At 52.1% G+C, this 13307-nt stretch overlaps 1 protein-coding gene across 3 annotated transcripts in view; it reads left to right on the top strand.

The window, feature by feature from the left end:
• Positions 1-13307, top strand: part of BAIAP2 (BAR/IMD domain containing adaptor protein 2) — a 60589-nt gene that overhangs the window by 24783 nt on the left and 22499 nt on the right. For all 3 annotated transcript variants that reach the window (XM_080922562.1, XM_080922560.1, XM_080922561.1), the window contains exons 4-6: positions 9565-9626; positions 10029-10100; positions 10583-10720. In XM_080922562.1, the coding sequence (XP_080778688.1) occupies positions 9565-9626; positions 10029-10100; positions 10583-10720 (272 nt within the window). The remainder of the gene's footprint in view (positions 1-9564; positions 9627-10028; positions 10101-10582; positions 10721-13307) is intronic.

Genomic DNA, 13307 nt, shown 5'->3' on the forward strand with positions numbered 1-13307 from the left:
GTCTCTTTGCCACAGTGGGACCTGTGCAGTGGCTGCCTCATGGCTACTCTGTACCGTGACTCGAAGACATGTGGTCCACGACTAACTAGGTGCCTGAAAATCCTCAGATGGGAGCAGACAGACCCCTGGATGACACTGGTCCAGGGACCTGAGCAGGCAAAATGTAAATAGTGGCAGTGACTCAGGACAATGGTGACATTGGATGCAAGCCTGAACTTGGCCCTACCTCTCCCTACTTTTCTCAGAGTCCCTAGTATCCATGGTTTGATTGTTGACACAACATCAGCATTGAGGTGGCTCTTTGGACTTGTTCTGTTTCAGAACAACATGACTAGAAGCTCTGCTGTCTACTGCTGTCACCATGGCAACACAGTCATTGATTTTCTCCTGGTCACCCCTTGGCCGCATTCCACTCTGGCTTTTCCATAGGTGGGAGAGGAGCGTCTGAGGAGCCAGTGTGTAGGGAGTAACCAAGAGAAGGCAGGATTGGTAACTGTCCGGTGGAGGGGGCGGGGGAGGGAGGGTTTGACTGTCTCACCTCCTGTCCGCCCCTCTTGCCTCCCGGTGGTTTTAACAGCACGGTGCCCTGGCAGCCCCCTCAGCTGTCTGTCTTCACCTAATGAGAGCTCTATATTCGGGCCTTGTTCAGGCGTATGCTAATTAGCCCTCAGAGGTGCCTTTCCGCTCTAGAAGCCACCAGAATAATTGAGCATTATGGATATTTGCTTCAGAAGGCTCTGGAAGGTAATGTGTGCTTTACAGCCAAGTGTGAGCAGCTGACCCCTTGGCATAGAGCCCCTCCGCTACTGCAGAGAGGATGACAGTTCCGGCTCCTCCCAGAATGACTGGGGTGCTCAGTGGTCGAGCACTGTGGTGCCCCAGTACCCACTGATGACACTCCATAGCACAGGGGTCCTACTGCCAGGTTCCCTACCATGTTCTGGGGACAAACTGACCTCTAGGAGGTTATAGCAGCTCAAATCTCCAGAAGGATGCAGGTGCCTCCTCTCCAGGCCCTGCAAAACTCCACCTGGGCTGCTGGCTACAGAGAACCAGTCCCCTGTCTGCCATCCTTTAAGACTGTAATAAAGCCACTCTATGGTCTGAGGGAGGCCTGTCCTTCCAGCATAGTACACACTCTCTAGCATTACAGCTGTGCTTATTAATGTGCCTTTCCTTCTGGAATGGTCTTCAGATGCTGGTTAAGGTTGGGGCTTGCATGGGGCCCTGTGGCCACTGGATCCAGTGTTCTGAGTCTGCGCTGGTTTGACTGATTCGCACATCTGCTGTTTTTATTCTGGAGGGTCCAGGAGCAGAATTCCTGATGGTATAAAGCAAACTTAGTTCTCCCGGATCCTTACTCCTGCCAGATGGCTCTTCCGTGAGATATAGAGTGCCCGGGGAACCCACTGAGACGCAGGACTACGCACTGATCTTTGGTTGCATGAGCATGACATGGGGTCTGTCTGAGACCCCTGTAGGTTTGCCACCACACCCATCTGGCACCTGACGAAGGAATCTGAGAGGGTAGTACTCCTTCTGTCTCTGGGAGGAGGGTACCAGGGACCTGCTACTCAGAGACCCTGGGGGCTCTTTTCTCTTTTGTTTTTCATGATTCACTCACCCTTGCTGCTCAGAACAGGGGGCTGGGGGAGGCTATCCAAGAAGCAGCCCTCAGCAGGAGCTGCTGAGCTTATAGTAATGGAGACAAGCAGCACTCAGCCCTTGCTCAGCAAGCTGAACTTGCCTCACCAGACCCTTTCCAGAGCTGGGAGACCTAGTCCTAATGACTCTGGCAACCAGGCACTGTCTGGACGCCTGCTGTCTGTCAGGACCTCTAGCCCTTTCCTACAGACCACCCGTTTCTGCATGGGGACAGTTTCAGCCAGCAGCTAGGGAGTGGACCAAGGTCTCTATTCCTGGGAGAGATAGTCAGCTTGGGGGACAGCGGCCTCAGAAGGACCCTTGTAGGATCATCCCCTGTGTAGTGTCAGATGTCTCTTCCACACCTGACTCACTCTTTGACGCTGCTGTAAGCCCCGGGTGGAAACTGACTCCTGTGTCTTCTCCTGGTCCTGGTGCCTCTGCTTCTTCCGGTTTCTTGAGGAGAGCAAGTTTTGAACTTTGATCACCTGAATACCTTCTAGATGCAGGTGTCTGACAGGCCTGCCTAGCCGGTGGCCCAGGCCCGTGGCACAAGTGAGTCCCGACTGTCATGCTGCAGAGTGGGATGCACCCACAGTGTGCCAGGCCTGTAGTCCAGCCGCTCAGTGAGGTGCCTGCTCAGCACGTATCCCCTCCGCTGCTCTACGCTGGAGTCAGCCTGGGCCCAGGATTCTTCACAGGGCTGCACTGTGCTGGCAGCAGTTAGCTTTTTACTTGAGTTTGTTATGTATGCGTGTTTTGCATTCACACGCATGTTCCACAGCACTTTATGGAGGTCGAAAGACAGCTTCCAGGACTTAATTCTCTTTCCCCACTATGTGGGTCCTGGGGATTAAACTTAGGTCACTAGGCTTAGTAGCAAATGTTTTTACCCATGGAGCCATCTTACTGGCCACACGTTTCCTTTTTAAGCTCAGATCTATGAAAATGTCATTCCCTCTCCATGTAGGGTCAGGGGCCCTGGGTAGAGTCTGGTCTCCCCTGACTCTACACATCTGCAGGTGGCTGCTCAGTGCGCTGAGCCCAGGCCACGTCTACACCCCGTTTTCTGCCACCCTCACAGTCTCTCAGGTTCTCTCTTCCCTTCAGCATCTTGTCATTTGTAAAAACACCGTCGTGTCTGGGGCGGAGGGGGTAAGACTGGACGTTTTAATTATTTTATTTCATTTCTGTTTGTATTTGTGCTTATGGTGGTGAGGGGGTGGTGTCAGAGGACAACTTGCCAGAGTTGTATTTCCTTGTACCATCCGGTATAGAACAAAACTTAGTTTGTCAGGCTTGGTGGCAGCACCTTTACCTGCTGAGCTGTTTAACTGGCCCAAGACTGAGTGATTTAAGGCGCAGCTGTTATGAAAAATACAATTTAGGGGGCCACTCCTCAATTACAGAGAGGTAAGGCCCTGGTGTGCTGGAAGTTGAACTGTTCCCCACCACCCCACGTGCTTCAGAGGTCAAGTATATGGAGTGCTGGCTTACCAAGGAAGAAGATGGAAGGTGTGCCCAGCAAGAGCAGTGTGAGCCTCCGTGAGGCCCTGGGCCACAGAGTGGCCATTTCTGTGCTCTGGGGGTGAAGAGCAGACTGGTGGCAAGCCTACTGAGCATAGAGTTGTCGCAATGTGGCACGAAGTTCCTGCTCCTAGGACACCAAAGGGAAACGCTGGGCTAGAGGCAGGGTCATAGTGTCAATCAGCAACACCTCAGAAAAAAGATGTGCACACGTTTAACATTCAGAAGAGGGTGAGCAGGAGGACCAGCATGGGCAGTCAGAACTGTGGTGAAGGCTGACACCGTCACTGCACCTGATAGGCCATCTCCACTGATGAAATGAGCCAGTTCAAGCCAAATTCAAGTATGAAGGCAGGTCTTATTGGAGGCAGCTCTCTGCCAAGTTCACCAACCACACAGGAGGGGGGTCAGTGACGTCACCATAGAGGGGGAAACGGGAAAAAAGAGAAGAGAAAGTGTACACACACACACAGAGGTGGGGAAGGGGGAGACAAAATGTCTGGACTATATAGTGAGGAAACAGGAGGTGAGAGGAAGCCCAGCTCCTGGGTTTGAAAGTTCAGCACAGAGGGTGGGACATGCCAGCCATGCCCTGTTATAGGCAGGGGCTGAGGATGCTGGGAGAACCTGGAGACCAGGCCCACTTTAGTATATTAAATCTGTACCTCAGCTGCTTGCCTGGGTCTGAAACCCAACTGTATTTGCAACTTTCCCATCGACGAGGGTGGGGTGGGAAGAGAGTGTGCCCTGTCTTCCCTCAGACACAAAGAAGAAGCAACAAAGCCATGGCATCCCACTTTTGATCCCCCAGGCAACCTCCCACCACATTGACCCAATACTGTCTCTGTCAGTCCCTGGGAGTGGCTGTAGAACCAGCCTGCCCAGGATTCACCCACAGCTGTAGCCAATGGTACGGTTGAGTCCCCACTGCCACACTCTGTGTCCCAGGAGACTTCCTGGTGCTTGCCAAGTTCAAGTGGAAGGCGAGGTCTGCACCTAGGCTGGGTTTAAGACAGGGAGGAGAAGCAAGGCGGGTCCCACAGCTGCTGCTTGAGGCCACTGCCACTGTCGGCCACAGGCATCCCCACAACCCATGCCCTGCCCCTTCTCCATGGCTGCACTTCCCTCCCATCCCCCCTGGTGTCCCATTCCCAGCCTCCATGGCTTTTCTGAACATCCACACAGGCCTCTCACATGACACTGGGATGGTTGTAAGTACCGGAGTTTGGATGGAGAAACGGAGATCTGCCTCTGCATGGGCTGCTTCCTCAACTCTCTTCTTTCCAGTGGTTCTGAAAACAGTAACAGCTTATGTGCATTTGCTGTGCCACTACAACTCAAGCAGTTGTCCTGGATGGTTTTATGTGAACTCAACACAAGTTATAGTCATCTGAGAAGAGAGAACTCAACTGAGAAAATGCCATAGGCAAGCCTGTGGAGCATTTTTAAAATTAAGGATTGATGAGGGAGAAGGGCCCAGCCCATTGTGGGTGATGCCATCCCTGGGCTGGTGGTCCAGGGATTTATAAGAAAGCAGGCTGAGCAAGCCATGAAGAACAAATCAAAAAGCAGCATCCCTCCATGGCCTCTGCATCAACTCCTGCCTCCAGGTTCCTGCCTGTTTTTGTTTCTGTCCTAACTTGATACTGACCTCAGGACTAGACTTCCTTCAGTGTTATAGAAGTGTAAGCCAAATAAACCCAGAAAATACTGCTTTGGGGCATTGCAGCAATAGTAACCCTAAGTAGGACAGAAATTGGTGCTAGGAGTTGGGGATTAGAGTAGCAGAAAGCATATAGTCAGCAAAGCTGGATGTTTCGGCTGGTCTGCAGTACACACCAGAACAACCAAAGATGTCAGTGAGGGAATAGACTTGCCAGCAAGAGAAAACAGGCAAGCAGCCTAGGTACATGTTCTCTCCAGCCATAAATATTACTTGTCCATGGAAAGGGAGTCTGCTGGATGTGGTGGTGCACACCTGTGATCCCAGTACTCAGAAGGCAGAAGCTGGAGGATCAGGAGTTCGAGGCTCTCAAAAGCTATGTAATGAGTTTGACCCTGAGGCCAGCCTGAAATACATGAGATTTTATCTCAGAGGAACAAACAAAACAAAACAAAAGAAAAAAAAGGAAAGGAAAAGGGGGAGGTGCCCTAGCCTCTACTGCAGCACAGATAGGCATTATAAATGTACCCAAGTCTCTGCATCCCTCCCCCAAGAAGGGAAACATTTCCACGTGGACCAAATTGCACACTAGCCCTCCAAACGTGAAGCCAGGTTACCTACAGCACCAGAAATGTTTAAAACTGAGACGTTAGGGTGACATGCAGTGTGACTCACTGGTGGCTGACCTTTCAGCGACTTGACTCACTGTTAGTTGGTAGAAGTTGAGGAGGGCGTGGTCTTCTGCTATGGCTGCCTGTGTTTTTATACTTTTGGTTCAAATGTCACATATTGTCTCTGGGACCCACGTGTACTTTGCAGGGGAGGGTCTCTCTCTTACTTCCTAAGTTTACCCAAATATTTTGGGGCCTGGAACTCTCCTATTCCCAGCCCCATCCTCACCCTCCTGAGTTAACGGCTAAGGCTGACTCACTGCCCTGGTGTGCCTGGGGCTTCCGTCCCTCCAAGATCTCTCATGCCAGCTTCCTGGGATGGGCCTCCTACTGCCAGTCACCCCTGTTGATACTCCACTCCCTGGAGAGGGTCATCAGGTAGCAGCTGTCTGTAAAGACTTACCTTCCCTTACTCACTGTTTGCTCTGGCACACTGGGCCTTCTTTCCCAAGCTGATCCGGTTTTTCAAGTTTAGGGCCCACCTGGGCTGTGGCCTAAGAGCTCTAGGTCCCCAGGGACTGGTGGATTCTGCCTTAGCTGAGGCTTGTTAAAAAGCCTCTTCCTGGGGCTAGAGAGATGGCTCAGTAGTTAAGAGTTCACACTGTGTAACAGAAGACCCAAGTTTGATTCCTTCCTAGCCCCTGTGTCAGCAGCAAGCAGCTGCGGGTAACTCTCCTCAGGGGGATCTGACGACCTCTTCTGGCATACAAGAGCACGTACACTCATGTGCACAAACACCATAAATAAAAATAAAAATATTAAGCTGGGCAGTGATGGCACAACCTTCAATCCCAGCACTTGGGAAGCCGAGGCAGGCGGATCTCTAAGTTCCAAGCCAGCCTCTACAAAGCCAATTTCAGGACAGGCAGGGCTTTTACACAGAGAAACCCTGTCTCAATAAATAAATACATAAATATAAATAAATAAATACCTTAAAAAATGAAGTAAGCTTTTTCTCTCAACACACTGGGAGGCGCTTCCAAGAGGAGAGGTGGGGGGTCATGGGGGTCCACTGTGAGGGCCCAGCCTTTACTTCTCTGCACCTCCTGGCCAATGAACCGAACTTCTGTAGCTTCTGGCAGAAGTCAGTGCCCCTGGCCAGAGGTTCCCTCCTCTGCAGTGGGCGTGCTCAGGGTGGGTAGGTGCCAGTCTTTCCCTGCACGCTGTGGTCATGGCACTGCAGGGTTTAGTGCTGGCAGCTGTGCACGCTCAAGCTCCATCGCACGTGTCTCCCTGCAGCTGCTTGTAAAATGCAGTTTAAAAATTCACCATGTGGGCTGACCTTGCACAACACCAGCTTGCAGCTAGCCCAGAACTCATGGGCGTGCATGTTCTCGAGCACACACACACACACACACACACACACACACACACACACACACACTGTTCTGTGCCTTTGCCTCAGTGTACCCCCCTCCCCCATGTATACCCATTAGGTCTAGGGACAGTCTACACAGCTGGGGCTCTGAGCTGAAAGTTCTAGCGATCCAGACACAGTCCTGTGGTAACCACTGTCCTGTGGGGCTGACGCCATCACCAGAATGAAAACCTGTGTGAAACTTCACACCCCTTGGTCATCGCTGCTTGATTGTACCTCTTGCTGCTCTTCTTGAACTAGCACATGCTGCTTTTGTGGGTAGGACAATGTTTTCTGTTTCATCTGGACACTGACTTGTAATTCTGGGCCTAAAGAATGTGTTCAGAGAGCGCCAGTCTGTAGGGAGACTTCTGTCTGAGTGCGTAGTTTGGTCGCTGCCACCCCAGGCCTCCTCTCATAGGCTCCATAGCCCTTCTGAGGAGTCGGTTGTACGGGCATTGTCCTCAGGAAGGACGGACGGATGGATGCAATCAATCCAGTGCTGAGAGAGCCAGTGCTACCACGAACTGAAGTGGGTTCCCACCCAGACCAGACCCCGAGCCCGTTGAGGTCACCTGCTTTCCACTTGGGTAGTTTGTGGGGCACTGAGAGACAGAGGTGAATCCAAGACCCTCTGAGTCATAGGAGTGTGGTCAAGCAAAGCCCAGAGAGCTTCCCCGGGCACTTCCTTCCTTGTCACAGTGGGTTTTCATCCTACAGAACTTACAGATGCAGAAAAGCACGAGGACCCTGGGAGCTGCCACTCACATAGCTGTCCTTCTGGCTTGCATGCTGGTGGCTTCTGGTCTGAGTGTGGAAAACTCTGATCTGTGGCTTTGGGTTTCCTGTGAGCCCTGTTCTGAGCGTGTAGAACACTGTCCTGATGGCCTGCTGAAAGTCAGCATGGCTGTACATGCGTGCCAGTGGTAACCAAGGCCTTTCCTCACAGGGACTGTGCCTGTGGCCTTGCCCCTTTCCACTGGCCTCACCCATTTGTCTCTCTGCTTCTCAACCAGGGATAAGGAACCAGGCTCCTTCACATTAAATGCTGTTCCAGTCCCTTCAAGCACATCAGAGTCCAGGTTTAGAATGTTCTAGGAACGGGACTTCTGTCCTTTTCAGGGGGACCTGGCGAACCAGAGGGTACTTGCCCTGTCCCTCTATGTGTAGGTTGTCACTGACTTTGTGGTCATAGCTTCCTATTGGTCATATACAGTTGTGGTCATATACACCTGTCATCTCTACGAGTACATTCTGGGGGGACCATTTTACCCTTGTGTTACAAGGGTGTGGTGTTAGGCCTGTGGTCATAGACACTTGGGACAGGTGGTAGGTAGCTGTGCTGAGATAGGTAGCCCTGACAACCACAGGTACCTGTATCCAGGTAAATTAGATGGTCTGTACAAAGTTTCAGGTGACTGTTGAGTTTGCCCTTTGACCACAGAGGATGATCTATAGGGAGGAGGTGGGCAGTCAGGGTGGGGCTGGTAGGGTAAGTCCTAGATCTGGTCACTGACCATCCTGCTGACTCGGAGAGCTCTTTTCTACTGACTTGGGCCCGTTGGCTGGCCTGTGCTTGCTGGTGTAGGAAATCTGTGCGGTGCTCAGTGTCCCTATGATCACTGATATTAATTAAAACAACTCTCGGGGATAAGAGGGTTCCCAAGAATCTGATCCCCCTGGGTTCCAGATGACCTCCCAGAGGAAAGCTGAGATCCCAGAGGAAAGGACCCTCCGGCTAGGACTTGTGTTGCCAGAGGATGTCTATTGGTTTCTAGCTGTTGATAGTGGGTGCCAGAAGAAGGAGTCCCTGAGAGAAAAGTCCCGCATCTGAAAGACTCTGGGGTGCAACTCAGCAGCATATACCCCAGCTTATAGGCACAGGCCCTCCTCCTCTGTTTGCCAGTGGTAGGAACTCCCCAAAAGGAGTTAACAGATAGTTGCCAATCAAGTAAGTAGAATAAGACTGCCGGGTTCCTCTACGTACGAGAGAGAGGGAGATCACTTTACAGATGAGGTGGGCCTGTGGCAGAGAGGGCAGGCCGGCCTATCGGTCTTACGTGCCCTGTGTACTGACCCGTTACACACCCCCTGTAGCTAACCAAGCATGAGACGTTAAACATGACCCGAGGAACTCGGGCCTCGTGCTCAGCCGACAACAGAGAGCACATGACGGGTCAAGAATACAGCAACGTAGCTAACCAAGACCCTGCGGGCCTTGTCTGTAGGCATGGAGTGGGAGGTAGGTGCTGGGATCTACTGACTATTACCTCCTTTCTTATGGCAACTGTCAGTGGGGCCTTGGTTCAGAGATGGCAGTTCCCTGTGTCCTGCACCTGTCCTGCAGCGGGAGGTGTTCCTGCTCTGGAGTGGGGCTCAGGACACCGTTAGCTAGTTGGTGTATGAATGAGTGTGAGGTCTGTGCCCATTTGTTCTAAGAGCCACGCCAAGGTAAAAAGGTCGTCTGCACAGGTTTTTCTGTCGCATGTCTCCTGAGCGTGTGCTTCCGTGTGGACATTTGAGCTCCCCACAGGATGCCAGGCGCTAACTCGGAAGCGAACTGCTCATGGTTTTAGTCGTTTCTGTTCCTCCTCCCAAAAGTTCCTCTGTCTAGAGCCACAGAGCTTTTGTGGTATCCAGTGTTTAGCCCTGGTCTACAGACACAGTGATTGGAAATGTCTCACCCCCTTTCTTTCCTCCAGGGGATGTCCTCTTCCAGATGGCCGAAGTCCACCGGCAGATCCAGAACCAGCTGGAAGAGATGGTGAGTTGGGTTCAAGGGGCAGACATAGGCGAGCAGGGCAGTCGGGTGTCAGTTGAAGAAGAGGGGCTGTATGTTACAGCTATGTGCCTCCATGCAGGCGATCTGCTGAGAAGGTGACTTAGGCTCTCAGGCCCTGTGACGGGTTAGTGAGAGTTGGCTCCATGGAGAATCCCCTGTGCCCCGACGACAGCCCTAGCCATGTCCCAGTTTTGCTTGGTGGCAAAGTCAGATATTCATCTGGATCCGGTCCAGCTCCTTTAGTCCCTGTCTGAATGATGGGAGGCTGGTGGGAAACAGGATGTCAAGACTGAAAGGCTTGATTATCTAACACTTTGTCTCTGCTCCCATCTCTTGCACTGTGCCTCAGAGCTGCCTAACCGTCTGTTTCCTCCCTGTGCACAGCTGAAGTCCTTTCACAATGAGCTGCTCACGCAGCTGGAGCAGAAAGTAGAGCTGGACTCCAGGTATCTAAGTGTAAGTATACCTGGTGCTGGCCACCACTGCCAAGCCTGGCTCCACCTCTGCCTGAAGGATTGTTTTCCCCTCTAGGGTCCCATGCTAGTGCCCTAGAGAAGAACCCGTTGCATCTGATGTTCTTTGTGCAGCTCCCTGCCCCTCAGCCACTTGTCATAGCTGATGACTTGGCTTCTTCTGTAAAACCCACGAGTCCCCTGTTCATGCCTTGCCTCCCTTGCCTGTTAGCCGGAGCTGCTGTAGTATTCGCCACATGAGTTTATGGCTTTGTGCCTACTATTCAGGGCAAGGAATGAGGCCAGGCCGTTTCCCAAGTTTAATTTTGGTTTTGGAGATTGGTGATCTGTCAGAGGAAGACAAGGAAGTCTGCAGCTGTGACCCCCTGCCTCACTCCGGCCAGCTGGGGAGCGGAGAGAACTAAGGAGGGAGCCAAGCTGCCTGTGAGGCTCATGGGCCTCTGTGCTTGTATCATGGCTCTCCAGGCTGCGCTGAAGAAATACCAAACAGAACAGAGGAGCAAAGGGGACGCCCTGGACAAGTGTCAGGCTGAGCTGAAGAAGCTCCGCAAGAAGAGCCAAGGGAGTAAGAACCCGCAGAAGTACTCAGACAAGGAGCTGCAGGTAGGTCTGTTCCTGCCTCCAGCTGTGACCTCGTACCCTCTCTTAGCGAGGAAAAGCCTCCCCATCTACCTGTGTGCTTGCCGAGTGTCTGTCAAGAGGAGGGGAGAGCTTCCAGGTGTGGCAGGGCAGGGCTGGGTTTCCGGAGTGAGTCCCTGTGCCCTTGAGTAGAGGGGTAGTTAGCTCACTCATCGAAGATGCCAGAATGGTGCTTGGGTATTGACAAGAGGCTCAGACTAAGTCCTCCCCTGTCCCTCTGGATTCCTGCCCAGAGCCAGACCTCAGACTGCTATTCTAACCAGCCAGTGAGTGCCTACCCCAGGCTGGCCAGTTCCAGTCATCTATGACAGATGGCTCTGGAGGCGTCCAAGCACCACAGGTGCTGGATGCTGATCAAGTTAGGATATTGTGGCCAGACTAACACTTACATCAGAACCATGGGCAGTGTCCTTATGCTGAGTACGCCTAGAGACCCCCCCACCTACTCTTGCAGCCCTAGGGGGGGCAGATAAAAAGGGATGTCACAGGATGCCCAGCGTTTGTAGAGGAGACACCAGAAAATTCAGCTACTGGGTCTGGAGAAGACAAAGTGTGGCTCCAGGGCTGGGGTCCCCACTCTTACCTGTAGCATTGGGTAGCACCCACCACCCATGCGAGTTCTTGCCCAAGGCATGTGATTGTGATGTTCCTCTTGGACCTGTGGTGCCCTTGTTCCCACCCAGACTCAGTGGGAAGGGCTGAGGAGAACGCCAGGCTATACTTCTGTGATCATGATGCCTCGAAGCCAGCCAGCAGCTTCGTGGTGGTCTAGTAGAGTCTTTTCTAAGCACATGCAGGCCTGCTAGGGAATGCCATAGGCCTGTGGGGGGCGGGTCCTGCTATGAACCCAGTTGCTCTAAAGGAGTTAATATAACAGGCCTGGATAGCACTCTTCAAGTGAAGTTGTTACAATAGCAGGAAACTCAAGGTCCCTGCCAGCCTAGCCACGGCTGTCTTACACGTATAACTTCTGCTAAGGGCAATGGCATGTTTTCCCCACATTAAGCACGTTTTTCTGAGTCTAGGGTCTTTGTTTTGATCATATCTGTGTACGTTTGTGTATGTGAATGTACATATATGTGCACGTGTATGTAGGTGTCATTTCTTCTTAGGCATTTTTTACCTTCTTTCTGAGTCTGGCTGACTTGGATCTTTGCCAACTAGGTTAAGCTGACTGGCCAGTGAGCCTCAGGAAGCCTGTCTTTGCCTCCTCAGGGCTGGGATTACTAGTGCAGACCACCACATTGTTTTGTTTTTAAAGATTATTTACTATATATATAGATAGATAGATAGATAGAGAGAGAGAGAGAGAGAGAGAGAGAGAGAGAGAGAGAGTAGATTGTCACTGTCTTCAGACACACCAGAAGAGGGCATCAGATCCCATTACAGATGGTTGTGAGCCACCATGTGGTTGCTGGGAATTGAACTCAGGACCTCTGGAAGAGCAGTCAGTGATCTTCACCACTGAGCCACCTCCTCAGCCCCTTGTTTTGCTGTTTAAATGTGGGTTCGGAACAGGAACTCAAGTCTTCATAGTTGCAAGGCTAACCCATTAACAAGTAAGCCATCTCCCAGCCTCCTTTAATCCTTTGTAATAGCCATCTGTATGGCTGCCTGCAAGGACACACATAGGCTGAGGCTGTGGCAGAGGGCCACTCCAAGCCATCTTGAGTTGATCTTGAACAGGTTCCTCAGGTGAGCCTCAGGGCTGAGGCTCAGATGCACAGCAGTCAGTGTCCAGCTCTTAGCAGACATGGCCTGGAGACCCGGCCGCCTGGGAGGGGAGCCGGTTCCTCAGTGCAGACAAAGGCCATGCAGGAGGGAGTTTCATGTGCAAGTACACAACCTGCAGGAAACCTTCTGGGCACCATTTTGGAAGCCCAGTGGTGGGATCGGCTCATGTAGTTTTCCTCCAGTAAGAGCCTCATGTAGACATCATATACTATAAACCACACTGAAACACAGTGGGCTTCCACATAGATATAGAACTTCACAGCCACCACACAGTGAGTCTGCAGCAGTGTACCGACCTGAGAAGAACCTCGTACAGCCATATTCACCCCCGTCTTCCTGACTCCCCACCCCTGTCGCCTACTCCCTTCCCAGGAACACCTACCTGCCTTCTGTCTCTATAGATCTTCATGTTCTAGACATCAGCGGTGGCTGAGCCACACCGTGGGGCTTGAGCATGGCTTCCTGCACTGAGCATGCTCTCAAAAGGTCTGTCCACGTAGAGTGCGAGTTTGTCACTCCATTTCACGCACGTGGACGATGGCTCCTGTTTGCCTGTGAGGGTGCTGTAGGCACTAAACACAGATGTTTGGTATTAAGATTGAAGCTGCCATGACCGGTCATCCTGACGGTGTGAAGGTATCTCACGTAGTTAAACAGGAGAAACCCCAAACTCAGATGCCTACGCTCAGGCTCCCAAGACTCAGTACATCGCTCTGACCGAGCGGGAGTGCTTCTGCCCCTCCAGTGTCCTGTTAGTTCAGAGCAGATGCTACCACCCTGGGGGAGGGTAGTGGCACTGTGGCCAGTGTGACCTGCC

This window comes from Micromys minutus, assembly GCF_963924665.1.
Source record: "Micromys minutus genome assembly, chromosome: 10".
NCBI lineage: Eukaryota > Metazoa > Chordata > Mammalia > Rodentia > Muridae > Micromys > Micromys minutus.